The sequence below is a fragment of the Aspergillus puulaauensis genome, chromosome 5 (genome assembly GCF_016861865.1).
Source record: "Aspergillus puulaauensis MK2 DNA, chromosome 5, nearly complete sequence".
Classification (NCBI taxonomy): Eukaryota; Fungi; Ascomycota; class Eurotiomycetes; order Eurotiales; family Aspergillaceae; genus Aspergillus; species Aspergillus puulaauensis.
Genome location: NC_054861.1, coordinates 2,357,742 through 2,385,650, shown reverse-complemented (window position 1 = coordinate 2,385,650; position 27,909 = coordinate 2,357,742). Strand labels below are relative to the sequence as shown.

At 50.9% G+C, this 27,909-nt stretch overlaps 10 protein-coding genes across 10 annotated transcripts; 6 read left to right on the top strand and 4 right to left on the bottom strand.

Moving 5' to 3' along the window:
- Nucleotides 1–688: 688 nt before the first annotated feature.
- PPR1_1 (Zn(II)2Cys6 transcription factor) lies at nucleotides 689–3,963 on the top strand (the record flags this gene model as incomplete). Its single annotated transcript, XM_041705968.1, has 3 exons — nucleotides 689–2,906; nucleotides 2,963–3,015; nucleotides 3,079–3,963. The coding sequence occupies 3 exons, from the start codon at nucleotides 689–691 to the stop codon at nucleotides 3,961–3,963; spliced, it is 3,156 nt and encodes a 1,051-aa protein (XP_041558400.1).
- A 1,447-nt stretch (nucleotides 3,964–5,410) lies between these two features.
- APUU_50916A (DnaJ domain protein) lies at nucleotides 5,411–7,951 on the top strand (the record flags this gene model as incomplete). The annotated part of the gene is made up of 2 exons (XM_041705967.1): nucleotides 5,411–5,507; nucleotides 5,565–7,951. The coding sequence occupies 2 exons, from the start codon at nucleotides 5,411–5,413 to the stop codon at nucleotides 7,949–7,951; spliced, it is 2,484 nt and encodes an 827-aa protein (XP_041558399.1).
- A 1,152-nt stretch (nucleotides 7,952–9,103) lies between these two features.
- adB (adenylosuccinate synthase ADE12) lies at nucleotides 9,104–10,488 on the top strand (the record flags this gene model as incomplete). Its single annotated transcript, XM_041705966.1, has 3 exons — nucleotides 9,104–9,146; nucleotides 9,206–9,274; nucleotides 9,326–10,488. The coding sequence occupies 3 exons, from the start codon at nucleotides 9,104–9,106 to the stop codon at nucleotides 10,486–10,488; spliced, it is 1,275 nt and encodes a 424-aa protein (XP_041558398.1).
- A 927-nt stretch (nucleotides 10,489–11,415) lies between these two features.
- Nucleotides 11,416–13,503, bottom strand: APUU_50914S (uncharacterized protein; the record flags this gene model as incomplete). Its single annotated transcript, XM_041705965.1, has 2 exons — nucleotides 11,416–13,060; nucleotides 13,133–13,503. 2 exons carry the CDS (start codon nucleotides 13,501–13,503, stop codon nucleotides 11,416–11,418), a joined length of 2,016 nt encoding a protein of 671 aa, XP_041558397.1.
- A 1,316-nt stretch (nucleotides 13,504–14,819) lies between these two features.
- APUU_50913A (MDR family NADP-dependent oxidoreductase) lies at nucleotides 14,820–15,854 on the top strand (the record flags this gene model as incomplete). The annotated part of the gene is made up of 1 exon (XM_041705964.1): nucleotides 14,820–15,854. One exon carries the CDS (start codon nucleotides 14,820–14,822, stop codon nucleotides 15,852–15,854), a length of 1,035 nt encoding a protein of 344 aa, XP_041558396.1.
- Nucleotides 15,855–16,368: 514 nt separating this feature from the next.
- Nucleotides 16,369–17,266, top strand: SDH4 (CybS family protein; the record flags this gene model as incomplete). The annotated part of the gene is made up of 5 exons (XM_041705962.1): nucleotides 16,369–16,501; nucleotides 16,619–16,636; nucleotides 16,797–16,863; nucleotides 16,927–17,046; nucleotides 17,101–17,266. 5 exons carry the CDS (start codon nucleotides 16,369–16,371, stop codon nucleotides 17,264–17,266), a joined length of 504 nt encoding a protein of 167 aa, XP_041558395.1.
- A 250-nt stretch (nucleotides 17,267–17,516) lies between these two features.
- On the bottom strand, nucleotides 17,517–18,347 carry APUU_50911S (nucleotide diphosphatase; the record flags this gene model as incomplete). The annotated part of the gene is made up of 1 exon (XM_041705961.1): nucleotides 17,517–18,347. One exon carries the CDS (start codon nucleotides 18,345–18,347, stop codon nucleotides 17,517–17,519), a length of 831 nt encoding a protein of 276 aa, XP_041558394.1.
- A 1,075-nt stretch (nucleotides 18,348–19,422) lies between these two features.
- On the bottom strand, nucleotides 19,423–21,057 carry APUU_50910S (uncharacterized protein; the record flags this gene model as incomplete). The annotated part of the gene is made up of 1 exon (XM_041705960.1): nucleotides 19,423–21,057. The coding sequence occupies one exon, from the start codon at nucleotides 21,055–21,057 to the stop codon at nucleotides 19,423–19,425; it is 1,635 nt and encodes a 544-aa protein (XP_041558393.1).
- A 335-nt stretch (nucleotides 21,058–21,392) lies between these two features.
- APUU_50909S (uncharacterized protein) lies at nucleotides 21,393–22,792 on the bottom strand (the record flags this gene model as incomplete). Its single annotated transcript, XM_041705959.1, has 3 exons — nucleotides 21,393–21,905; nucleotides 21,957–22,075; nucleotides 22,135–22,792. The coding sequence occupies 3 exons, from the start codon at nucleotides 22,790–22,792 to the stop codon at nucleotides 21,393–21,395; spliced, it is 1,290 nt and encodes a 429-aa protein (XP_041558392.1).
- An 830-nt stretch (nucleotides 22,793–23,622) lies between these two features.
- Nucleotides 23,623–27,894, top strand: APUU_50908A (uncharacterized protein; the record flags this gene model as incomplete). Its single annotated transcript, XM_041705958.1, has 4 exons — nucleotides 23,623–25,185; nucleotides 25,235–25,267; nucleotides 25,320–25,822; nucleotides 25,893–27,894. The coding sequence occupies 4 exons, from the start codon at nucleotides 23,623–23,625 to the stop codon at nucleotides 27,892–27,894; spliced, it is 4,101 nt and encodes a 1,366-aa protein (XP_041558391.1).
- Between the last annotated feature and the right edge of the window lie 15 nt (nucleotides 27,895–27,909).

The window sequence follows — 27,909 nt, the reverse complement described above, 5'->3', positions numbered from 1 at the left end:
TTCGGATCTTGAGGACTTTGAGGGGGCTCTATCTTGGTGTTTACTTTTTGATACTGTCGTTTTCGTTTTTTTGGACTTTCTTGACTTGGCCGATGGGGCCTTGAGTGAGCTCTGACCGAGGTTCTACTTACTACATTTCACCCCCACGCATAGGTATCTTACTCGAGATTACACGTCCCAGCTTTCGCGGAGGTCCTCCCAAAAATCCACTGACACTGTCGCAATCTGCCTGGTTGGTGTCGTTTCTTGGCTACTTCATCTCTCTCTCTATCTCTTTTTTTTTTTCACCCGATTCCTGGTACCTCGACCACGTTCCCCTGCTTAACGTGCCTCTGCTGGTGTGTTGCGGATTGCTTCCGTCATGCGCTGCGATTGCGCTCCGCATTGCCGACAGAATCGCCCTCTGCCTTGACCATCGTCTCGGAGACTTTAACCAATTACTATAAATAAAAAGTGAACTTCGCGATAGTACTACATACAGTACGGCGACTAACTCGCCAGTTTCGAACTCAATCCCTGCAGGACAACAAAGCATCCCATCGCCTATATGAGTGCTGCTGACCTGTTTCCCGATCACCCAGGGTATACCACGACAGCGTTTTCGTTTACATTCACTCTATAGAAAGAGAACCCACAGGCGAGACATGGTGGGACATTTGCGCAACTGGTCCGCACGCCTTCCACCGTTATGTTAAATCCTACCTCCCCGATCTCGCCAACGGCCGTTGGAAGAAAACGACCACACCGCATAACTGAGCCCGTCGCCGCTCCGCACGATATATCGTCGCAACCCCAACAACAGCCGATGAACGATGGTGCAGCCGCAGCCGCAGCCACCGCTCCTACTTCTTCGGCGAGTTCCTCTTCCTTTCGCAATGTGTCCGCTTGTAACCGCTGCCGGCAGCGGAAGAACCGCTGTGACCAGCGACTTCCACGATGCCAGGCCTGTGAGAAGGCCGGGGTCCGATGTGTCGGATACGACCCGATAACGAAGCGGGAAATCCCACGCAGCTATGTGTATTTTCTTGAGTCGCGGGTTACATATCTTGAAAGGGCCTTGATCGACAACGGGATCGAGTTTAATGCGGCGGCGGCTTTTGATGAGGCGGAAGCTGTCAGATTGGAAGCGGGCTATGATTCCACGCAACAAGCACACGCGGTTCCTCCGAACGGGTCATCGGCTGCTGAAGGGTCTATGCGCGACGGAAATGACAATCCGGTGCCAGTAAAGAGGGAAAAGAATGGATCTGCTCTTGGGTTGGAGAAGGTCTCGCGAGGCGGCCAAGGCCCGGGGCGCAGCCAGGATACGGATAAAGAAGATAACTGGCGGATACAAAACCTCGTTTCGAATATTGGGATGGTCTCGGTGCAAGGAACTTCGGATCCACGGTATCTGGGGTCCACTTCGGGCATCTCCTTTGCGCGGGTTGTGTTTGCTGCCGTAAAGAGTTCGGTACCTGGGAATACATCGGAGCGTGGTCCAATGCGCCCTAAGGAGCGCTTACCACACAGCGCTACGGGAACTGAAGGGAGCACCACGCGAGACTCATTCTTCGGGTTACAAACTCGGCCAATGATGAAGTGTGCAGCGTTCCCTGATAGGGAACTGGCTGAGAGGCTAGCTGACCTTTATTTTGAGCATGCGAATCCGCAGATACCCATCGTCCACCGCACTGACTTTATGGAACTGCTTGATCGTACCTATGGAATTGACGAGAAAAACCGTTCGCCTCGCAGTCTATACATTCTCAACATCGTCTTTGCGATTGGCGCCGGTATCATATTCGAGGACAAGCCAGCAGATGATCAGAAAGATGGTCGAGACCATTCCCCGTCCGCAACCAAGAGACAACGTCTATCGAGTCATCAATACCAGCCAGAAGAATATCATGCTTCTGCGATTGTCCACCTAGAGTCATTCTTGTCGACTTCTTCAACCACTGACGGTTTCGGTGCTCTAGAAGAACTCCAAGCAGTCCTTCTCCTTGCCAGTTTCGCTCTACTCCGTCCTGTAGCACCTGGCCTCTGGTATATTGTCGGGGTTGCGATGCGCCTTGCGGTTGATCTTGGGCTTCATTACGAAGACGGAACTGGCATCGATGGCCCTGGAAATGTCAATATAAATCGTACGCATGACAAAAGCAGTGACAAAGGGAAGCACCGCATCGACGTTCACGAGCGAGGCCGTCGAGAATGGGTGCGTGATTTTCGCCGACGACTATGGTGGTGTTGCTACAGCTTCGACCGCCTCGTCAGTTGCTGCGTCGGCCGTCCATTTGGCATTAGCGATCAGGCCATAAGCACCGAATTCCCATCCATCTTGGAAGACAAATATATCACTAAATCTGGGATAATGAAGGCGCCGGAAGGCTCCCCGAGTTATAAACATTCTGCTTTCCACTATTTTAAGCTGCGCCTGCTCCAGTCGGAGATTCAGGACGTCCTGCAGCACCAGCAGGCACGATTCGCCCGGCAGAGAGTCCCACATGCCGCCAAGAGCTTCATGCGCGCCGACGTCGTGTCACCCTTCCTCCAAGGATTCGACACCTTCCGCTCGTGGAGGAGAGACGTTGACCGGCGGCTGCTGGAATGGAAACAGAGCGCACCGGCACCCCAGGAGAATGGCGTGCGGTTCCCACTTGAGTTCCTGGAGTTGAACTATTGGCAAGCAGTTATCATGCTATATCAGCAGAGCCTCACTGTTCCTGCTGAATTAGTGGATGAGCTCTCCCCTGCCGAGGATGTCTCCAGCCCGTCGTTTTCGCAGGTAGATGAGGAGGACGAGGATGATATCTATTACAAGGTTGCTGAAGCCGGGCAAAAAGTAATTCGGATATACCGCCAAATGCATCGTGTGCGCCTCGTCAATTATACTTATTTGGCAACGCACCACATTTTTATGGCAGGTAAGGACACGCCGCTTCTTGTAGGTTATTTGTTTTGCTCACGGTCTATCTTTTAGGTATCTCATTCTTGTATGCAATTTGGCACTCGCCTTACGTGCGCAGTCGTCTGGTATGTTTGTCATATCATTTTTTTTTTTTTTTAGCAGATGTTAACAGCCGCTAATATTTGCAGACACCCGACGAGGTGGATTTCACTGTCCTTGCGGCGACGTCTGTACTTGGAGATTTGATGCATAAGTGTCCTCCCGCAGAAGCCTGTCGTGACGCGTTTGAGCGTATGAGCAAAGCAACGGTTGAAATGTGTCTCTCGACAACCGGTTTTGGGCCACAAGTTGATTTAAGCCGGATACCGACAACTAACTTCGGGTCTAAACAGTCAAGTGCGACACATTCCCGGTCAAGACAATACGCAAGACAACAAGCAGACCAACGACAGCGACATAACGTAGCCCGGCGACAGATTCAAATGAGACAATCTCGACCCGTTCCTAGATTTGATATGAACCTTGACGATCTCTTTGGCGATAATGGACAGGGCAGCAGCGGCCTGGGAAAGCAGGTACAGCAGCCACCTTACCCTATCCCCGAGACTTCGGATCCAAACTTCGCGCGACCAAATATCCAGCGCAATCCTTCCATGGAATATTATGGTGGTTTTGAGAATGCCGTCTCGCCACAGGCACAGCAACCACCACAACAACAATACTACTACGGCAACTCGCCCCAGCAAAGCGCTTCTCCAAATAGCGTCGGTGCGACCACCGGCCTTCCACAGTTCCAACCCACAGACCAAGAACACCCCGGTAGCGTGGGCCTCGATTACCTAGACTACGACCCAGCAAGCATCGAGCGTCAGATGTCGATGGGCTCTGACGAAAACTCCGAATACAAATATCAGGTGCCGTCGTTGGGCGATGCTGGGCAAAATATTGGCATCGATCTTGGATTCGGCATGGCAGTTGACTTCCAGCATGACTGGAGCGAAAACGCGAATTATGATTTACTTGAAGGGTATTTCTTTGGTGGCGGAACAGGACCGGGGTATTCGGGGATATAAATTTTCTCATCTAACCTCTCTCCTTATTTCTTATTTTTTGGGTCCAAGGAAAAGAACGGTTATTGGGATCTTGGGTCTATAAAAGGACTAGGTGAAACGATTAACGAAGTCATTCACTGTTGCATATTACCTACTCACTATATATATATTTCTGTATTTGTCTAATACTGTGAATGTTAATGGATGGACGATGGTCTGTATAAACATAGTAGTACACTTGAGGTTACAGTGAGCCTCGAGAGAAACAAGCCCAACCGTTGAAAATGGCTTTTTCTTCAGTATAAAGGCCAGGCTAAGACGAGGCCAAGATGATGCAAATTGGGCAGCAAGCGTGAATCTGCGGGCGGCTTTGCGGCTTTTCGGTTTGTTGGCGGGCAGATCGACCACCTCCAACATTCACTTTGCAGCTCCAGGATCCAGGTCAGGTTCCTTTAGGCTCTTTCTGCCCTGTGGCTGACTGCGCACCTGGCTTTCGAGTAACTCGTTAATTCATTATTATTCTCTCCCCCTTCTAATCTTATCTACCGCAGAATCAATTTGTCGGGTTGCGGCTGAAAGCCAAACAAACACCCGGCGGTAGACAACCTGTAGTAGTTCTCGTCTGGTGATCCGTGATCGATCGTCCGCCCATCCGTTCGTTGGTCTCCCTCCCCTCCACGCTAAGCGGGAAAAAAAAAAGTGCACGGGGTCGGAGTCTGATCAGGTCCACTACTGTGCTCTGCCCTTCGCAGCTGGGCTCGGGTTAGACCAAGGTACAGCTTCGCTTGTGTGTCTTACGTTCCTTCAACGCCCCGGTTCCTGCGTCTGTCTGTCGCCTAGGTACCGCTGTCGAGTTTTCCACGATCTGCCTGTCCGCCCCGCGAATCCGGCTCCTGCGTGCCATTGTGTTACCACCGTTCGACCGGTTGAGGTTCTCGATTACCTACGGAAAGGAAAGGAAAGGGAAAGGAGAGGGAAAGGAGAGGGAAAGGAGAGGTTTGAGTCGGGCGGTATTGTGTGCTGGACGACGAGAGCGCTACACCGTTGCCATAAACAAAGGACTGGAATAAACAACGACCAGCTCTGCTCCTTGACGTCGTTATACCGGGAGACACAACGCCCCTTATTCCTGGTATTTCAGCCATCTGTTTTCAGGAGGGTAAAAAAAAAAGAGAATATCTCCAGCTGACCTGTGGAAATTTATAGAGCGAAAAACAAAAACTGTCCCGTCCCTAACCGTTCCAACGGTCGAACCCCTTCGAAGCTATTCACTGTCGCATTCCGCTCTTTCACCCGCCTCCACTTCCTCTCGCGACCGTCGCAGAGCCACGATTATTCGTTTTAAGACCTAGCTGCCCTCTCGTCAGGTCATGTACAGCAGGAGTAGACGTATACCAGGCTACAGTGGTACCTCCTCTTTTACCGTCCCCGAGACACAGTTCATTTCCGGGCTGCTTGCTCTTTCAAAATGGTCAAGCTAGACGTGCGAAGAGACTATTATGCAGACCTGGGTCTCACGCATAGTGCAGATTCTGAGGATATCAAAAAACAGTTCAGGAAATTAGGTGAGGAAAACAGGATGGAGAAAATAGTTATAAGAACGCGCATCTGACGTTGGTTAGCTCTTAAATATCACCCAGATCGGAACCCAGGAAGAGAGGTGGAATCCAACGCAAAGTTCCAGGCGATTCAAGCAGCGCACGAGATCTTGATTGATCCACACCAGCGGCTGAAATACGACACCGATCGACTTCGAAATGGTTACTATGGGCCTACCAGACCGAGCGCTGCTCGAAAAGACCCGACGGCGGGCTTCCCCTCCGCCAAACCGAATACAAAGGCGCCCTTCTCCGAACGTCCAAAGTCCTTCCACCATGGTCCTTCCTCAGGTGCTCAGCGGTACGCTAGTTATGCACGGGCTGCACCGAAGCAGCCGTGGGAGAAGATGCGCGACGAAACGCAGACCCGCGCGGATGCATATCGAGGGTTCCAGGAGATGAAAGGAAACGGTATGCCCGGATGGTCCTCTTTTGATCCTCGCACTGGACGATCAGGACAGCCCGGGGCGGCACCCAGACCGACTGGCACAGCAAACGGATCTGCGAGACCGAAATCCGCATACGAGAAAATGTACACAGGCGCGAAACCTACGGCCGCTGAGTCTGCCCATGCTCAATCCCAATCTGCGAAGAAGAAGCAAGGCTTTGCTCCAAGAGCTGCAGGTGGTGATGAACCGATGGCCGCAAACACAGCTTCTTATAGGAATGCCTCCCGATTTGATCGTTTCGGTGCGGCACCGTCTCCGACTGCGAGGAAGCCTGCCGCTGGTTTCCCTAGCGGTACTGAGAATAATATGAGTACTCCGGAATATGAGAGGGCGAGGAGCACGTACGCCACAGCTGGAGGCGAAAAGACCTTCTTCTCTAGTTCTATGCTTGGGCGCTCCGACAGCGCGCGCGCGTCCCCTAAGAATCCCAATTCGCGTCCGCACACCAACCCCCCGAGCCCCGACCCGCAAGAGAATGGGCGACACCGAAGCGTAAGTCCAGATAGAACGCGAAATTATGACTCGACTAGCTCTAGTGACCTCAGCGAGGACGAGGTTACGTTCAAACCCAAGGCAGTGCCTAAGAGTAGGCTTCGACAACAACAGAAATTCGCCAACTTTCATAAAACCAACGGATGGTTTGGGGCTGCAGCGCACGATTCTGACTCTGCGAGCTCAGCGAGGAATAACTCCGACACGCCGGTGTTCGCTAAGAAAGCCGACTTCTCGTTTGGAGCCAAGAAGTTCCCTCAGAACGGAGCTTTCAAGAGCAATAGCCATGATGACCTACGAAAATCTAGTCGCAGAGAGCCGTTTGGCTATTCCCAAGATACATCGAACTCCAATTACCGTGGACGTGCATCGGAAAGAAACAGTCCGCCGGCCGCCACGGATAGCATCCCTAAACGAGAGTCGTCCAACCCGGAATCGGCCTCTCAACAGCAAGCACCATTTTCATCAGAAAACTTCTTAAGTGCCGACTGGACGGCAGCGTTCCAGTTCAAGAACTTTTCAGATGCTCTGCCGACTAATGATGGTGCTCAGCGGCAGCCAAATTCCCAGCGCACCCGGAGCCCTCGAAAGCAAACCAGACCACCGAATAGGGTACGGCCTACTCCGCAGCAAGCCAGCGTCGCAACGGAAGCTGAGGAGGCTGAGTCAACTGTCGGAGGACGTGAAAGCCAGGCACCTGATGTGGGCGGGGAGGCCATGGACCTTGACGACGAAACTCCAGCCAAAACTGCCCAGCCATCACCGGCGCCTCAGAGGCCGAATAGCAGCAGAGAGAAGACAGCGCCATCTCCGTCAAGACCACGGCCAAACTCAAAGTCTGGTGGGAACAAAGAAGCCTCAGCAAATCCTCTGAACATGAATATCTTGGGCGGTGTATTCCCTTTCACCACCACGAATAGCGGTGGCCTGGAAGATCTGAAGGATATATCCTCCACTCTTCCGTTCGAGTCCCAGCCCAAGGCACCAAAGACAACTATGGACGACACACATCCTCGAAAGCTGATCTGCCCCAATCCTCCCAAGCGCCCTGAACCTCCACAGCCTGTCCCGATTAGCGCGGGATCAAAACAAATGGCCATACCGCGAATGGCGTTAGACCGGTATATCGCCGAAATAAACACTTATGTTCGTGAGTGGGAAACATTTGACGGTCAAATGGTCGGCCATTTCCTCTCCCGCCACAAGAGTAATTTAACGGAGATGGCACCCAACTGGCTCGGCGCAATTGGAGACTCGACACGTCCAGGTGATGATGAGAATTCTGGCGATGACAGCGATGACGATGCAGGCCCTACAGCTCGACGAGGTTTCACGTCGTACAAGAACGCACTGGTGCAGGATGAGAAGGTGATGAAGCATTGGGAAGTTGCGCGCGAGAGACACCTAGAGTGTATGCTGAAGTACGGGCAGATGAGGGAATGGGTTCGTGCTGGGGGTAAGGTGCTCTAGGAAGGTGAAGTTGGCTCTTTATTTCTTTCTTTTTCATTTGCATATGGGATGGCGCTGGGAAGTTACGCAATATATCTCTATACCTAGGGTTGGTTATGTTCTTTTGGGTGTATCATATCTCGGGGTTCTACTGGGGATGAGGCATAGATTAGATGTCCATGATTGTCCACTGCATATTTAATGAAACTCGCTTATTCTCCCGTTTTATATGGAGTCATAATCGGCAGGTTCGGATATTAGCCCCCAAGCTAATAACGCGAACAGCATACATCTAAATAAGGAAGAAGGTTTAATGCTATCTTTGCCCTAAAGAACAAGTATCAGATTTAGTACTGGAGGTCCAAATGGGGAACTTTACTGAATTCACTGTATTATCAGTGTTGATTTTTATTATGACCATATTCTAGATGCGCTAGGGACGATTGCAACTAATGTGAAATAGACAAGTTGACAATATCGTTTGCAAGTAGTGCGCTGCTGTTCTGGAGCCTGGGTTACGGCTGGGAATCCAGTTGTTGTGACCCCGGTAGTGGGGCTCTTATGATTTCCCCAGACCGCTGTAAATAGCCTGGACTATAGAACATAGCATCCATCTATTCAGTAATCCATAAAAGCTGATTTGATATCTTGTATAGCCCTAGAGCCAGCCCTACCCCTAAGCCCTAGAACCGCCGATACCGGCAGTCCGGTCCCAAATCAGGAAAGTGGCGGCCTCTGTTAGATCCGGCCACCCTAGCCCCGCCGTGGGGGTTATTACTTACCATACCGATATCTACTATGGACAAAGGCAGTAAAGTACAGCGGGGTACAGTACAGTTACGTTGAGTCACGGGCAGAGGCAAAAGTATATGGTCGCCGTCATCCGCAACTCCCCTCTCTTTCTTTTTTTGGCTTTTGGTCTTTGACGGTCGCGAAGGTTTCGCTGCTGCTCCAATCACTTCCGAGTGATTTATTTTTGTTCTATTTCGCAAGTCTTGCTGGTCAATTGCTGTACGTCTTCTGGTTCCTGCGCTCTTTTGTCTTCCTGCTGGGCTCTGGCGGGGTCAATCAGTTTCTTTTCTGGAGGCGCTCAGGCTAATCGCAAATTATCTGCAGATTCGATCCCGAATACGTCTTGTCAATTAGCTTCAAATTGGCATCGATTGTTTCATCATGACTGTTACAATTGTTCTTGGTAGCCAGTGGGGCGATGAAGGTGGGTTATTCTTAGAGCCGGTCCGGGGAAAGAAAGACATATGTTAATTTAGAGAACAGGAAAGGGGAAGATCACGGACATGCTGTCGCAGCAAGCGACGCTCTGCTGTCGTGCTGCTGGCGGTCACAGTAAGTTCACCGTCCTCCGCGCACAGCGCATATTCTAACCCGCGGAACCAGACGCTGGGCACACCATCGTCCACGGCAACACGACCTACGACTTCCACATCCTGCCTTCCGGTCTTGTCTCAGAGCGTTGCATTAACCTTATAGGTGCCGGAACCGTTGTCCACGTTCCTAGTTTCTTCAAGGAACTGCTGGCGCTCGAGGGCAAGGGTTTGAAGGGTGCTGCGGCCCGCGCTTTCATCTCGGACCGCGCCCACGTCTGTTTCGATTTGCATTCCGTTGTCGATGGGTTGGAGGAGAAGGGTCTTGGTGGCCGGAAGGTGGGAACCACTGGTAAGGGAATCGGACCTTGCTACGCCGACAAGGCCGCAAGGAGAGGTGTGCGTGTCGGGGAGATCTTGGATGAGGAAGTCTTTGAGCGAAAGCTAAGGACTCTTCACTCTGGATATACGGCACGATTCGGGGAGCTGAACTACGATGTTGAGGACGAGATCAATCGGTTCAAGGAGTACCGTAAGCAACTCGTCCCCCACATCGTCGACCAATTGGCCTTCTTCAACAAGCACAAGGATTCGCCCAACACCCTGGTTGAGGGCGCGAATGCCCTCTTGCTCGACCTCGACCACGGAACTTACCCCTTCGTGACCTCCTCATCTACCGGTCTGGGTGGCGCCGTGCAAGCGCTGTCTCTCAACCCTACAAGCATCAAGTCCATCATTGGTGTTGTGAAAGCCTACACCACACGCGTCGGTTCCGGTCCTTTCCCTAGCGAGCAGCTTAACGCAGATGGCGAGAAGCTCCAGAGTGTTGGCAGGGAATTCGGTGTCACGACTGGTCGTAAGCGCCGTTGCGGCTGGTTCGATCTTGTCCTCCTCCGCTATTCCCAAGCAATCAACCATTACACCGCTCTGAACCTCACGAAACTCGACGTCCTCGATGACTTCGACGAGATCAAGGTCGGTGTTGCCTATACTCTTCCCGACGGCACTCGCTCAGAGAACACCATCCCGGCCGATCCCGCGGTCCTCGACAAAGTTCAGGTCGAGTACATCTCGCTGCCCGGCTGGAAGAGCAACACCATGGGTGTCAAGAAATACGAAGAGCTGCCTGTCAATGCTCGCAAGTACATCGAGTACATCGAGCGTGAACTAGGTGGCGTTCCTGTGAAATGGATCGGCACTGGTCCTGCTCGTGACGACATGATTTGCCGTGAGTAGACGGAATCTACTAACTACAACGTACGATCTAGGTACCTCTCTAGATGACGATGAAAAGGGGGACGACAAAGAATTAAAAAGAAATAGAGTTTCCCACTTAGAGAGGACGGGAACGGCATGATATCTTCATCCAGTTAATTTGCTATTTGTTTTTTACTTAGATTCTCTGTGAGAGTTTTTTTTTCGAGTTTTCAATAAACCTTGTATATTTTCCTCCACGTCTACTAGTGACCTCTCTGTTTTTATACTTCGCGTCGATGATTTAAACGACTACTTTGAGGGTAGGGCATTTGGATAGAACTTGAGCCTTTGTATCTTCACTCTACTTTCGTTCTACCAAAGTTCGAATTGTGTACCAACACGATCAGCCTAACTATTCACGTGGAGCAACAATATAAGGGAAGTTAATCATCAATTAATAACACAGGAGGAAAAGAATCCTATCTATAATACATCCAACACATCCGTAGCGTACAAGGTATGGTTAACTCGAAGTTATATCCCTAACCAACACCCTTTCAGAATAAGTAAGTAGGTATCGTAAGTAGTAGTAAGCCAAAGCAAAACAGTTAAGTATAAAATTACAAGAATAAGGGAAGTCGAACCGAACCATCAAGAACAAATCGAGGCACCCGAAGTGATTGCGAGAAAGGGAAGGAGAGAGGTGAGTAATTTCCGAATAATATAAACGCCGCCCAATGCATCTGAGTTTGGGATTGCTGGTTTCTGGGGTCGTCAAACGCCTTTTTTTCGCCGTCGTGCTTGCGAGAGGGAGAGAGAAGTTGTCTTTTCAAAGAAGTAGAGGCGGGGTTTCATGGTACGTAGGTTGATTATTAGAGGACAGCTTAGGCGGGTGTCTAAGTGCTACCTCCTAACAGTTGGGAGATACTTGGTGGTACCGAGAACTTCGAGGGCTAGCTGTATGGTTTAAGCCCACTCATCCCTCCGTTGGTGGAGCCACTCGCCAATGTTCTCGCGCTCACGGCGCTCACCACGTCCACGGCCGGAGCCACGATCACGGCCACCACCGAAGGATTCGCGACGACCACCGGAGGATTCGCGACGGCCACCAAATGAGTCACGACGGTCACGGCCACCACCGAAGGAATCACGACCGTGACCACGACCGCGAGCGAAATCACGGCCACCGCGGGGATTGGTGCGGCGATGAGTGCGGACGACAAAACCATCCTCCTGGTCAAGACCTAAAATCTGGGACCTATACTCACTCATCGATGGTGTAGAGCGGAGGCCGAAACCATGGACTGAGAGGTCTTGGATAGCGGTGCTCAACATCCGCTTGTTCTTGAAAATTCCAGACAAAGTCGCAAGTATGGCCGAGATTGTCTCCTCTTTGGCTTCTGGCAAAAGTTGAGCAGTGGCCGACTTGACTTGCATCAAGGTGGATAGAGCCTCGGGGGTCACTTCGGCCTCGTCCAACATGTTGAGGCCAGCGGTAGTGAGGGTTGTGTTGTCCACGTGGACGGGAATATCCCGCATCATGCGATCGAATGCACCCTTTTCCCCTTGATGGAGGAAAATCCATCCTTCGCCCGTCCTACCGGCGCGAGCCGTTCGGCCCAGACGATGGATGTAGGTATCACGATCTCTTGGCGTACCGATTTGGATAACGTGGGTTACGCCGGGGAAATCCATACCACGGGAAGTGACGTCGGATGAGAAAAGGATACCCGATTTACACCTTCGAAATTTGTTCGAAACTCGTGTTCTTTCGGCCTGTGACAGGCGCGAATGAATCTCGCCTCGGAATAACGGATCGAGAGGGTTACCGCTTCGCGGTGTTTCGGGGTCAATCAGCAGGTGCCTAAATATTTCATATGCAGTACTCGTATGTTTGGTGGAGTTCAAGTACACAATCGCCTTGAATGGGGGGACTCTGTCCAAATTAAGCTTAACCAATTCTAAGAGAGCCGGCATAGCGTTTTCGAGGCCATTTAGGATCACTGTCTTTTGCGGAACAGAAAGATGCGTTGGAATCTCATTGTCGTTGACGGTTTTGATAAACTTGAAATCAGGCTTCATGGTGTTGCGAACCATACCCACAACTTCTGGGGCTACAGTGGCAGAGAACATGAGCGTCTGACGGTCGACTTCCTTTGGGTCCGGAAGCAGATTTTGGATTTCCATAAGTTCGGGAGCAAACCCTTGGTCCAGCAAGCGATCAGCCTCATCCAGAACAAGTGAAGATAGCTTTGGGGCCGTCACGCCACTGACGTGGTTGGATAGCAGATCCCGAAGTCTACCGGGGGTTGCAACTAGGATGTGACAGCCCTCTGCATAGACTCGCCGCAAAGCGTCCCGTTTCTGAGTGCCTCCCACCGCTTTCTGTACAATCAATCCAAGTCTGGAAGCGAGGGGTGCAGCCTGGTCTGCAATCTGTTCGGCCAATTCTCGCGTGGGAGAAATGATGATTGATCTAATATCAATAGTTCCAACCTTCCGGCCGCGACGGATAATCGATTTATTCAAAGAACGATCCTTGGCAAGCCTCTCCAGGACAGGAACAAGGAAAGCAAGTGTTTTACCAGTACCAGTCTTGGCTTGGGCCAACCTTTTGAGTTTTCAAATTAGTACGGTTGAATTTAAAGGGGAAGAGGGAGGAGTTTGGGAAGGGCAAACAAACAAGTCGCCGCCATTTACGGATTCAGGAATTGTCAATCGTTGAACTTCCGTCATATTCTCCAGGCGCAAATGTGATGTGATACAGTCGATTAATGGACGTGAAACTGTTCCATCCTCTGCTAACTTCCGAAACGAAGTTGATTGCCCGGGCTGGTCCAGATCAAATTTCTCGGTGGCATCTTTCTCAACAGAAATCGCCGATGACGAGAATCTAAAAGGAGACGAATGAAACAGCGATTTTGGCGCGTACGATGGCCCCGTAATTGATGAATAGAGCGATTGGAGGCGCTGAGGAGTTGGTCTCGCCGACAACGTTCGGGGAGAGGATCGCAGCGCGTGGCTCACAGCGGAGCGACGAAAGGCAACCAACATGGTTGGTAAGATAGAGGAGATATATGCAAGATATCCCAAATAAGAAGATGCAGAGAAACAACAAACGACGAAAAAGGTTAATCCAAACAAGGTTGGGAAGAAGCACGGCTGATGGCAACGGAGAGAAAAAACCAGACGGAACTTCTTATCTACGAAAATATCAACTGGCAGAAAAGTCGCGGATTTCCCTGGAAGGCGGCGAGGCTCATGGTGATTGGCCATCGCACGCTGACTACACAGGGAGACCTGGAGTTAACTAAGATCTAGGCGAAATTAGGGGGCGAGATCTGTTTATGGAGTATTCCCATTGACCATTGTGGTTCTGTGCCCTGACAAGGTTAATTTCAACATCATGGTGTTGTTGAGAACCTTAGCAGGAACTGAGTACTACAGTATTGCGCCTGACGGGGCCGGTCCGCTCGGAGGCGTTGCTGCCTCAGGCATAAAATCGCGCCAGTTGAGGCTCCAGACTCATGTTTGCTATACAGTTTACATCTACTACTACTAGGGAGTAGGAAGTACTTAGACACCGTATAAGGATTCGGGCTTCTCTAGGCGCCTCTCGAGGAATTCAGGAATCATCTTCCGATCGGGAATGGCGGGTTGTTGGGCTTTGACTAGAGTTCGTAACCCGACATAAAGTCGCTTTTTAATTCTCCGACGACTGCCAATCGTGGCTGCGTGGGCTCTGTATCTGATGTCTCATTATCAATCAATTTGATGTCACCCGACAATCGATGCACAACCCGAAGGGGAAAGAGCAGAGGGAGCTTTTTCTTCACCGATTGCTCGGGTTTCTAGTTCATAGTGACCTCACCAGCGCCGAGGGCGTTGTCTCCTCCTTCAAGCAATACCCCCGAGCCCCAGATGGAGTTCATCCTCGGTTCTTTCACCAAGAAGGTGTCTTCTTGCGGCGCCATCACGCAAACGATCATACTGATGCCCCGTTTACCGAGATCCTTGTTATTTTATGCCAGTTAATCCTGCATTATCTTCCGTTGCTGCGCGCCACAGTACCGTTTTCGGAATCAACTCCAGACGTAACCACTGGGCCACCCGTTTGAGATCTGCTGTGCTGGCTCCCATTCTCGAGAATGTTCTCGAGGTGGGATCATGCTTTATAATCCGCAGTCTGAGTCTGCACATTTTGGCTCTGCCCCGCTCTATTCTTGAGCATGCCGAGGAACTTATAAAGCCAAAACATTTCATGCCAACGGGAGGTTTGCTGTCTGATATCATCAACTTACATCTATCTCTAGACCTAATTTTTACAGGCCTCTCATTGCTTTTGCATATCCTTGACACCTCTAACCACAATGGCCACGAATAAAGCTCTCATCTTCAAGAAAATCCCCGAGGGATACCCTGTTCCCGGAGAACACCTCGGCGTTGAGTCTGTCTCGTACGATGCAAACGCTGCGGCACCTGCGGACGGCGTTTTTTTGCAGTCGCTTTACACCAGCTTCGACCCCTACATGCGAGGTCGTATGCGCAGCGCTGAAGTCAAATCTTATGCTCCTCCCTTCTTTCTCAACAAGCCTATTGAAAGCGCAACTATCGCCAAGGTTGTCCGATCCAACAATGCTTCCTACAAGGAAGGCGACCTTATCATTGGACGCCTACCTATTCAAGACTATGTCTCGGTAGGCGCCGATGAATTGTCTCGAATCCGCCCCCTCGAAAACCCGCTGGGTATCCAAGACATCAGAGTCTTTTTGGGTGCACTAGGTATGCCGGGCTTGACGGCCTACTCCTCGCTCTATGAGATTGGCCAGCCAAAGAAGGGAGAGACGATCTTCGTCTCCGCCGCCAGCGGTGCTGTCGGTCAGTTGGTCGGCCAACTTGCCAAGCACGAGGGACTCAAGGTCATCGGTAGTGTAGGATCGGACGAGAAGCTCGACTACATTATCAAGGACCTAGGGTTTGACGGAGGGTTCAACTATAAGAAGGAAAAGCCTGCAGATGCTCTAGCTCGCCTAGCCCCTAACGGGATCGACATCTATTACGAGAACGTCGGGGGAGAGCATTTGGAAGCGGCCCTGGAAGCGATCAACAACTTTGGCCGCGTCGTCGTCTGCGGTATGATCTCTCAGTACAACAGCGCACCATATCCGATAAAGAACATCAGTTTTGTGCTTACAAAGCGTCTGACTATGCGCGGATTTATTGTCGGCGATGCTGGAATGGGAGACAAGTACACCAAGGAGCATCAGGAGAATGTGCAGAAATGGATCAAGGATGGCTCATTTAAGACCCTCATCCACGAAACGGAGGGCATTGATAACGCGGCGGAAGGGCTAGTCGGTATTTTCCACGGAAAGAACTTGGGCAAAGCTGTCTTGAAGTTTTAATGAGGAACGATAATCATGACAAGTTGGCTTGTATGGGTTTGGGCGTTTTTCAATAGGATAGGTGCTGCTTGAGGCACAATACTATCCGTAACATCCTGCGGGTTATCTCTCACCCTCGGCAATTGAAGAATGATGCCAACATATTGTATTTGAGACTGGTAGCATCTTTTAAACGGACCCTTATTTGTGATTAAACATCGTGAAAGGGCGCAAATGGCGTCGCTCCCTCAAGTAGGGCCCTCTCTTAAGTATAAATGCAGATATGCAGAACACAGCTCTCATCTCGTGGCTCGTGCCATCGCATGAACGATTGCCGACAGTCGGCCAAATTCGGCTGGGCGGAGGGTCGCCAGCCAATCACCTGATCCCTAATGTGATGACTGCATCCCGAGCGGACTCCCGAGGTTCCAGCGGAACTTCGACTTCACGACTGTATCTTCTGTTCTGTGTCTCCCAGTGCGCTGAATCGCGAAAAGAAGTCATTTTTTTCTGCGTCAACACCAGAATTTTCACAATGGCTTCTCTCATGCGCCAGTCTTGCCTCTCTGCCTTCCGGGCGCCGCTGGCGACCCGGAATGCCGCTGGGGTCTCCCAGGTCGTCGCCTTTCACGCCTCCGCGAAGAAGCAGATCCTGCCTCCTGAGCCTCGTGAGTGCGCCAGAATTGATTGTTACTTTCTTGGATCTCTTAAGATTTGGAGGATTTCATGGGCAAAGCCCGAGATGATGCGGGTGTTAAGAATGATGCTAACTAATTGCAATATAGAATCCATCCACGGAACACGTACGTTAAACCTTCACACCTATCCTCGCGAACCCGGGATATGCAATTTGAAAGAGGGGGAAATTGAATACTTGAATCGTATCTCTGGATAGAAGGACATGCGGAATATTTCGAGAAGCACCTCGGTTTTTGGACGGATATTAACCAGCCTTTTACGCAGTGAATGACCCGGCTCCTATCCCTACGCCTCACCCTTCGCACGGCAGCTACCACTGGACTTTTGAGAGGTGCGCCCAATCCACACAGAATTCGCAACGAATACTCGGAACTTTGCTAATATCGTCAAATAGAGCGGTCGCTGTTGGTCTGATCCCTCTTACCATCGCTCCTTTCGCTGCCGGCTCCCTCAACCCCACGACGGATGCTATTCTCTGCTCGCTCATCATCCTTCACTCGCACGTTGGATTCCAGTATGTGTCTCAGCGGCTTCAAATCCACAATGTGAAGATCTAACACCTCTACAGGGCTTCCATCATTGATTACTTCCCCGCACGCCGTGTCCCCAAGACCGCTTCATTCCTGAACTGGCTTCTGCGTGGTTTCACTCTTACCACGGCTGTTGGTCTGTACGAACTTGAAACAAACGATGTCGGTCTGACAGAGACTGTTAAGCGGATCTGGAAGGCATAGACAGGACATGTTTGGTTTCTTTCTTTTACCCATTTTCATTTCCGTCACTTTATATCAGAGTTGTTTTCTATGTTAGGGCGTCTGCCTTTGTATATTTTATTTCATTTTTTATCGGTAGCCCAACTCAGGATAGACCTGGATCTCACTGAGCTTGAAAATATGACTATTTCCGGATACTCCCCTTCCATCTATAACCCACTGGGTATCTCCAACGTCTAACGTTTAAACATCGATGCCAAATGGCATTCAATTAATCCTCTTCTTCTGATTCCCCCTCGCCTTCCTCTCCTCCTAACAGATCATCATCATCTGCCTTCGCCATGACCTTCTCAATAACCTTCAATGTCGTCTTCAACGGCAACCCAATAACATTATCCGCACTCCCATCAATCTTTTCCACCAAAATACTCCCCAGCCCCTGCATCCCATACCCCCCCGCCTTATCAACCCCTTCCCGCGTCCGCACATAAGCCAAAATCAACTCATCCGTCACCTCGCCATCAAACTTGACATTTGTCTCCTCAACCGCTGTCTCAATCGCATACCCAGGATCCCGCGCACTATCCAGCGGCGCCATCGCTACAATTGCCGTGTAGACTTTATGTGTCTTCGTATCCCTTAAACTCTTGAGCATGGCAATATGATGCGCTTCCGAGCGCGGTTTTTCCAATATATTACCCGACTGCGGCTCCACGACAATCGTATCTGCCGCTAAGATGAGCGCGGGCTCGCCCTTCTCCTCGTTGAGGATCTCGCGCGCGTACACATCTTGCGCCTTTTGCGTGGCTGTTGCTAGGACATATTCAAAGGGTTGCAGGCTGTGGGGGAGGTCTTCGGCGAAGTCGGACGGGATGATTTCGATGTTAGGCAGGCCCAGGTAGGAGATTATTTGGCGGCGGCGCGGGGATTGTGAGGCAAGGACTACGCGCTTGGTGCGAAGATCCTGGAGCACGGGGAGAGGGAGAGGCGGGGGTGGTGGGAGTTGGCGTTTTGAAGGGGCGGGTGTTGGAGTTGTGGCTTCGTAGGCGGGGGGTAGGTCGTCCGAGGTGGAGAGGAGCGGTTCTTTTTTATCGTCGGGCATGGTGAGTTGGTCTGTTCCCTTGGGTGTTTCAGAAATGGCGGTAGATTTCTAAGTACGTAGGTGGAAAGCTGCGAACGAGGGGCAGATCTTGGTATCCGAGGCGTTCCTAGATCTGACTCGCCTTGAAGATTCGGTGGGCGGTGAGGCTGGGCACCTGGGGCTCATGTAGGTATTGCTTGACAATAGTTCTGAAGGAATGCTTCCATCCTATGTCAGGCTAAATTTATATTCCATAGGCTGGGTCTCGTTGAGAAATTGCCGCTTCGGTCAAGCCATGGTATATATGTACCCAAGTACCTGACGATACGTAATAACCACCGTAGTAGCAGATCTGGGTAGAGCCACGGCCATAATACACGAAGCAAGGGATAACAATAGCAGATACTCGGAGCTAGTGCCTTTCTCTCCAGAACAGGCTATTAACGCTGCAATTGCGGCTGATAAGGAGAGATTTATAGATATACTGGAGGTATTTACTCATCAGTACAGCGCCCAGGCTTGTCTTGATCACCAGATCTTCGTGGATTTGTTTCGAAACAGACGCATTCCTGGCCTGGCAGTTGATGGAGAAGCATGAGCACTCGAGCACTCGTATATAGGTAAGCGAAAGCTTCTTAGTTGGCGACTTGAACCAGACGGCCCAGACTCAAACATAAGTATTCGTGCTCCATGGTGATGGTATTGTGTCAACGGTAATTTAACATCCATGTACTATAGCCTGCTGTATCTGGAACAAACTTTTGATATTGTCTCCTTAGCCATTCTCGTGGTCAGCCCTTTTTTTTTTTTTTTTTTTTTTTTTTTTCCAATCCACCCGGTTCCAAAAATTGATGCAATCGCCCCCTGCTTTCCATTTCAAGCATGACGGGTACTGTCAAGAAACAAGCTTAAGTTACCGGGCATGAGCTAGAAAATCCGTAGAAGGTGCATGATGTGATATAACTATTACTCGGGTTGTTATGTGGAGGGACATTGAATCAAATACTACTACTTAAACATGAAATATCAGATTAAATAAAATAATTCCTTACTCCATACTTATACCGTGTAAACACATGACTGACATAAACTCAGTTCAAACACCCTTACTTGCCTCCAAGGGAAAGCTATGCCAATCCTCTTCCCAGCTCTCTCCCTTTACAGGCCAGAGCTCGCGGAATATCTTCTCGTACGGGGCCAGGCCCACCTTAAGTCCCCCATGTTCCCTCCTTCTTAAATCTCTCAGTCTCGTACCGATCTCTTTCACGTCGACTTGGATGTCCGCGGGGTTATTTCCGACCCTGGGGATTCTGATGCAGTCCCAATGCCGGGCCATAATAGACGCGATAGGCTTGATATTTTGTGGGATCCAGGTAGTTGATGTTTTTACTCTCAGGTATTGCAGCGAGCGTGCCCCAGCGGTTATGATTTTGGTGAAGATCTCTCGAGCGAGTGGTTCGTCCACTGCTGCGCGTACAAGGAGTTCCTGGTCGGGTATTTGCTGAGGATCTATATAATCAGCGTCGTTAACTAGAGACTCAGGATAGGGATCTCTCAGATGAAGCTGGAGCTCCAAGTGTGTGAGGTAAGTGAATAATCCAAGAGTCTGATATATTGTAGCCTCGCTTTCTGCTGCATTACCCCGGGTGCGTAAGATAGAAACTCGTAAGTCGCGGATATTCGGACAGTGTGCTTGAATCTGCTGGACTCGACTGACTGTCATAAGAGGGCCTGGTAAGGAAGAGGATGGTAATAATATAAGTGATAATGTATGTAGTGTTGCTCCATGGAGCTGTAGGATTGTTTGAAACGTGTTCTCGTGTCTGTGTACTCCGGAGAAATGGACTTTCTTAAGAGGAGGAAGTGCTAGGACAAACGAGGCTGCGGCTTTATCTAAATATATAGCCTCATCTAGGCTGTAATCCATGTTATGGTCTTCAGGATACTTCAAGTGTAATGCCAGGACCCTGAGAGACTTGAAGCTGTGAGAACTCGCGGATAACAAAGTTTTTACATCCACCTCCCAGAGATGGAGAACTTGGAGGGTCGAAAAGTCGAGCTTGTTCTCCCAGAGTTTGAATGTATATATTGCAGCAGGGTTCAGGCTCCACCGTTGCAGGCGTGCCTGCTTTAGCGGCCCAGATCCATGCTTCGTAGGGCTGTTAGGGAAGAAGCCCGGCCAGGGTGGTCGACCTCGTTTTATAGCCTCGTAACGTGTATTACAGGCCTCGATAGGCCTTCGTGCAACATGCACTTCTCTCAAGTTTAGCGCGAGTTCTGCCGACATTTGTATCACTGCCTCCTCATTATATGCCACGTTGCCATCATGGTCGTAATGTGATATCGGGACAAGAGCACTGGTTAGGTTTGGAGATGTAGCCAGGGTAAAGTCTCTGTTATCAACGTCCTGTGGGTAGTGCGCATGGTAGTGAAGACTTGGGAGCTTAAACGCCATGTTATGCAGTCTGCAGTCAGGTAATTTCTGATGCAGGATGTCTAGTAGGGGAGGCGGAAATGGAACCTCGCAGGCCCAGACTAAATCCTGGAGCCCGGATAATTGGTCGACTAGATTGACCAGAGATTCCCATTCATTGTCATCCTTGTATTGATGAGGAGACCTGAAAAGATTCCAGATTGCCGGATCAAAGTACTCGTCGATGCAAGTCAAGTCATCCAGATCATTTGTATAATATGAATGCTTGGAGTTGTATCCTCCTTCATTTGGAGACATGATTGATAGTCTGCGGACGTCGGTAAAGGCAGACGCAGACTGGAGGAGGTCGGTCCATCGTTTAATGCCCTGATCAAGGGGAGCCCTGATTGTAACACGTCGGAAGCGATGTTTACTAGCAGCCCGGTAACAATATCTGTTGACGAGAGCTAGGGACGACAGGCTGGGCTGGTAGCCTGAAGCGACATATTCATAGACACGGTCAAGGACCTCTAAGGGGAGGGAAAGAAGGGAAGCCATGGCGCATGTGGTTTCTAACTGGGAAGTAAACTAGCTGGGAAGTAGCCTCATCTATATATTTATGCCTGCATCTGCCAAGCCCTACCCCTCTTTCCTTATTCAATCACCCCCGAATAAAAGCCATTTTCATACAACAGCCTCCACGCCCGTTTTTTTCTCTTATTGCTGTTCGGATCGTACTGGAACAAAGCCATCCCTCTGCGGGTGGTGCGACTCAAGGCCTTATCAGCCGGATTATCATAATAGAGGGCATTGTAGATGAATGTTTTCACCACGGGATCCCCTCCAACGCGCTCCCTGAGCGCGTCAATCATTTGTGCATTTCTTTTTGCATATCGCTGTGTCGCTTTTTCTACGCCCTCGGATCCCATCGGGTTGGGAACATAGAGGAGAATCTGGGTGCCGTCGTCAGGCCGGTTGAACAAGTTGGGGTCGATCCTGGGCCCAACAGGCGGCTCATACACTTTGCCCCCTGGCGGGTTAACAGGGTTGGTCACTGGGATATCCCTGATTACATCGAGGACCCTCTCCCGGAAACCCATGTACGTTATGTCATTTGGCTCGACTCCAAACTTCCCGGAATGAGAGAAAACCTCCCAGAAATGTGCCTAAATTGATCAGCAAAGGTCAGAATAACCCATCACATACCATGCACATACCATCCAGACAGCCCGCCTCGAGACAATGGTCACCATTGTACAGCCATGTAGACCGTTGGTACCAAATTGAAACGGTTCGTCGCCAAATTGTCTCTGGCTCATCACTGCGGCTTCCGAGCCTGGAAACCTGGTTAGCTACGAGGTTTTGATAGAAAATAGCTCTCATGTGGAGACTTACCAGTAACAAAAAAACCGTCAGCATTTCCGAAATAATCGTTCTCCCTGTCATGTAGCAGGACCTGGGGAAGGTAATAATCTGCTTCTCCTACGGTCGGCTTTTTCCCATTGTAATTGTTGCTAGTAAAGCCGTATCGAAAAACCCGCCGAGAAAGGGTCTTGTTTCCTCCACCAGACTTTATACCCGATTTATGACCCCCAAAGATTGGCGGCCTGACCTCTGAGATATTCTGAGGACTGAAATCCCGAAAGGCCTCGGGCGTGATCGAGTCAAATGCACAAGAGCCGGTCCCACAAACTCCTGGCTCACACTGTGGCCCACAGGCTAGGTCATCAACAAAGTCGTCTTGTCGAGGGAGGAGCGCCGACACGAAGTGATTGCTACTGAGACGGGTCAATACAAGGGACTTTCTGGAGACAAGGATCTTCCATACCTGGGATATAACGCCCTCCCGACGCTGAGCCCAAGGAGAACAAAAACGGGCAGGCTGTTGATGCCCACCATTTCCCAAGCCTGTGAAGCGAGTATGTGTTTTCGTTCGTGGTACAATACTAGGCATGAGAAACCAACTTTGGTTATTACTCAAGAAAGTGGTAGAGGGATGGCAGGCCGGCCGTGATATAGCAGGGGGACCAGAGGGGTATCCGAATAACACCATTGTCGTGGCACTGGCCACCCCTGGTGACTCGCAAGTTCTTCCGTATCTAGTAGGAGAGGAGTGCAACACCAACAGAGGGTGAATCCATGTAGGAGCCATCACACTGACTCTGCGAGGTACGGCGACTGGAGCAAATGACTGGTCGAAGGGTGAAGCAGACCTGTTGTTCCCAGTATACGCGCCATGCCCAGACCAACCGACGTTTCCGTTAGCCTTCTGCGCCGCAATTTAAACATAACTCATGTTGGGCCAAGGTTTTGAACCAGAGGCCATGGCCGCCTAGTGCGTTCGTAGCCAAGCCAAAGCGATATCGCATTGGATAAGCCTTTGCGGCGCTGCACAGATATTAGGGCTTGTTGGTCGTAGCGTACTTGGCAATCCGATGAAAATCACAGGCTTCGGCGTCAAGTTGCCGCATTGAAAGGGGCCCTGAGCCGAACATCCTTGTCCCAACAGTTAGACATGCGAGAGAGCCACGGGATTGGACCGAATCCTGCATAGATGTTGAACCCCTAGGTCGTGGTGTACTTCTGGCATACTTTGTACATCGCCTATTGTGGCCCCAACTCATCTCCGAGCGTGTTGGAACAGCGGCAAAGGCGGAGTTCTGGTTATCTCCTTGCTCAAAGTAGCAGCTATACTAGTAAAAGTGGCTTCACAGGGATACATCCCAGGTAGTAGTGTGTTGGTTGCGGGACTTTCATGACTACGAAAAATCAAATTATCTTGCCGCTGCTTAAAACAATGCCAGTTATATAGCACCGATCCTTCTCTTGACGACTGAAGACTGCTCCAATCCAAGACAGCCCCTGGAGCGCTTCCACGCCAAAATGTGGTCGCAAAGGCATTTCCTTGCATGTATTCTTCCAATATATCTTTTCGGTGTTCTAAATTTCACACATGCTGCTTCGTTTGACCCCTTCTCAGCCTCTGCTCGTTGCCCAGTCTCTTGTACAGAGGATAAACTACAAAGCTGGTCGCGCTATAGAAGCCTATCGCAGTTGGATTCCTGTAACCAGACCATTCTATTTGATCTCAATGTCTACAACAAGGTCAACCGGCCGAACGCGCATTCGACACTGAGAGCATGCTCCGTTGCTGAAAGCGACCAGCCTGCCCCTCTGAAGAGGCAGTGGCTCTCGATTGTAACCGAAACGGTTTCCGAGCTGGGTGCTGCCTTTACCAGGGCTGCTGGAACTGCAGAGCCTAACAAGGTCGAAGCAAGCGTGAAGGTCCTTCGCTGGGACTCGGCTGCGGGTTCGCTCGACGTGCCAGCCATTACAACTGCGGCAACGGCGATAGTCAATGCCCCAAGGAGCAAGACTCCCGGTACCTCCTCTGCACGCCACCTCCTTGCAAAATCAGGGAAGACCATTGTAGGTGTTCACATTGGCTCCCAGTTCGACGCCGAAACGTCGACCCGCCTCGTCCAAAGCTTTCTCAAGCAGGAAGTTAGGAAGGCCCCGGTTGCGGATCGGACTGCAGCGCAGATTTGCAGTGGCGATTCCATCACCTCTCGTGTCTTTGGGATCGTTGCTGATTCCACTGGCAACCTCGAGTCTGTCCAAGATGCCCTGCGCCAGTGGAACGACGCCGAGTGCCTCGTGTCTTCCACTGGTGGACCGGGGTGGAATGAAACCATCACGGTCATTCCGGGTACTAAAATATCTGTTGCTCCGAGCTCGAACGCTACTTCTGCACAACGGGCTACCTGCAAATATATCCAGGCAGAAGCCGGCGACGGCTGCTGGGCACTGGCTGACAGGTGCGGCATTACCCAGGATAAGCTTAAAGAATACAACGGCCAGGATGTTTGCGACCCCGTACAGGTTGGTAAATACGTCTGCTGTTCATCCGGTAATCTACCGGATTTCTCTCCTCAACCGAATCCGGACGGGTCCTGCAAGACGTATACAATTAAGAGTGATGACACCTGCGATTCCATTGCGAATGCAAACGGCATGACCACGGAAGATGTTGAGGACCGAAATGGTAACACCTGGGCCTGGATGGGATGCGACGCCTTGCAGCAGGGCAATATCATCTGCCTTAGCAAGGGCGACCCACCCATGCCGGCACCAGTTGAAAACGCTGTGTGTGGTCCACAGGTTCCTGGAACTGAAAGACCGGATGACATGTCGGACCTGGTGAACTTGAATCCATGTCCACTAAGGGTTTGCTGTAACGTCTGGGCCCAGTGTGGTATAACAGAGGAGTTTTGCATTGAAAGCCCATCCGATACTGGTGCCCCTGGTACTGCAAAGCCACACAGTAATGGCTGCATTGCAAACTGCGGGATGGACGTCGTTAACAACGATGAGCCCCCGGCAAAATTCATGCGGGTTGGATACTTTGAAGCCTTTAACCTGGACAGGCCGTGCCTTCATATGCTGGTAAGCTTTCTCTTATATTCCGGCATGGGCCCTTAACTAACATCAACAGCCGCGCCACATCTCAACGGACTGGACTCACATCGTAAGTTGGCTCCATACTGCGTAGTCTGGAGGCTAGAGCTAACATTCTACAGCATTTTGCGTTTGCTGGTATTTCCAAGTCCTTTGAGGTTGAACTGGGAGACCTCCAAGACATGTTTGACGAATTCAAACAAATCCGAACAAGCAAGCGCATTCTCTCCTTTGGTGGGTGGTCATTCTCGACAGAATATGACACTTTCCCGATTTTTCGCGAAGGGGTGACGGCTGAGCAGAGACAGCTGTTTGCTGATAATGTCGTCCAGTTCGTTATTGATAACGAGCTCGACGGCGTTGACTTTGACTGGGAATATCCTGGTGCTCCTGACATCCCTGGAATTCCTGCAGGCTCACCCGAAGATGGTCCCAACTATCTGAAGTTCCTCAAGCTTGTACGAGAAGCACTGCCTGCGGACCTAACTATTGGGATTGCGGCTCCTGCATCTTACTGGTACCTGCAAGGCTTTCCTATTGCGGAGATAAGTAAGGTCGTTGACTACATTATATACATGACCTACGATCTTCACGGACAGTGGGATTACGGGAATGAATGGGCTGTGTAAGTTCTTTATCTTTCCAGTAGCCTATTGTTCAAGAAAAGACATTGGGTATTCTGACGCCTACTTCAGAGAGTACTGCGACAACGGTGACTGCATGCGTTCCCATGTCAACAAAACCGAGACGAAAAACTCGCTCTCTATGGTGACAAAGGCGGGTGTTCCCGCGAATAAACTCATAATCGGCATGCCCTTGTATGGTAGAAGCTTCAAGATGGCTGAAGAAGGGTGTTGGGGCCCTGATTGCAAATATGTGGGCCCCGAATCCGACGCAGCCCCAGGTCGGTGCACAGGGACTCGGGGATACATCTCAAACAACGAGATTCGCCAAATCCTTGCCAGCGGCAACGATGTTCAGCAACACTCCGACGATGACGGAGATATCCTGGTGTACAACGGCACCGAATGGGTTTCATGGCTGACCAGGTCATCCTATAACAGTCGAGTCGATTGGATCACCGGCCTGAATATGGGCGGCACATCAGACTGGGCGATCGATCTGGATTCCGCCTACGCTGTTGGAGATGGCCCTGGTAGTCCCGGTGGTCCAGGAACGGGTGTTGTATACATTAGCCCGGATTTATATGAGGAAGATGACCCTGTCGTGAAATGTGACCAATACCCTTGCACGTTTGTCTTCCCCCCTTGGAGACTGGAAAGCCCAACGACCATCAAGCCTTCTCCGACGACATTGACATATGAAGAATATTGGTCGACGACTCAGTATTTTGCCGCAGAGGACGCTACAATAACCACTACCGTGGGATCCATTGGGACAACCATCATCACACCGTCCCCCGTTACCCTGTCAAGCATTGATGTGTGGAATCACGTCCAAGAAGAGGGTGATGAAACTATTATTTGGCTGACAAGCAGTGTCCGGCTGGAGCCCAGCACTTTCACCAAGACCTACGAGGGGCCAAATTCGACGTCAACGTCTAACCGCTGGAGGCCCCCAATCACCTGGACCTGGAGCCCCGGGCCCTACCCCGTCATTCCTCTACCGACACCAACAGGGCCAGGATCAAACCCTGATGATCCAAGTAGTCCAAGTCCCCCTCCACCGCCTCCGTCAAACTACCCACCATCTGTTACCTTCAGCGAGGGCCTCCCAACCCCAACCTGTGGCCCGGGTGAGGATTGCGGTGGGTTCCCATGCGCCAACGACTGCGATTCTTCCGACATTGGTGGCTGTAGCGGAGTCTGTGGCTGTCTTGGAGGGTGTCCTCCAGGTGCCGGTAACTGTGTTGGTCGTTCCTGTGGAGGAGGTGGGGGATCAAGCGGCGGCGGCGGTGGCGGCGATGGGCCCGATGATAGCCAAACAACGTGTTCTACGCGACAAACAGCATCATGGTGCATGGAACGTTGCACGGTCAAGAATTTCCCGAGCACTACTACCACAGCCTGCACAGAAGACTGCACGCGAACCTTCACAGCCTGCTCGGCAACAGACAGCACCACATCCACGACAACCACCGCGCGATGCCGGCCACTCACAAGTTCTCCTCAAGACCTTGAGGGCATCCAAATCGTTGTAACGTCTGGAAGCAACGACTACACTATGCCTCCCATCCCCACCTCTGAACCTGACGACGACGGTGACGATGGCGATGGTGGCAATCCAGACCCAGATCCAACCGACTCCGACCCCCCGTATCCAACCACCCCCCCAGACCCCAAGCCCTACTGTTTCCGTGACCACAACGCAGACGGCCGCTACAAGGCATTCACATTCGATGACTTCGCCGATATGGTTGACGCTATCTGTTACCAACCCTCTGTTGATGAACTCTCCCCGGACAATACTCTAGGATTTGTCTGGGGCGACCCGGGATCTCTCCAGATATCCGTTATCTGGGCGGAGAACCAGTCCGGATGCAAGCCGAAGAGTCCGCAGCCAATGGGCGATTATTGCAAACAAACCTTTATAGACTTTGGGTACACTTGTGATCTGGACTTTGATCAGGATGAGTGGTATGGGGGCGGGTTTGTTGATAACTACGAGCATGGGTGTGTGGTGTGGGCTATAATGCATGACACGCGGCAGCCTAGGTCATTATCTGCGGGAGAATAGGGCGTTATATACATA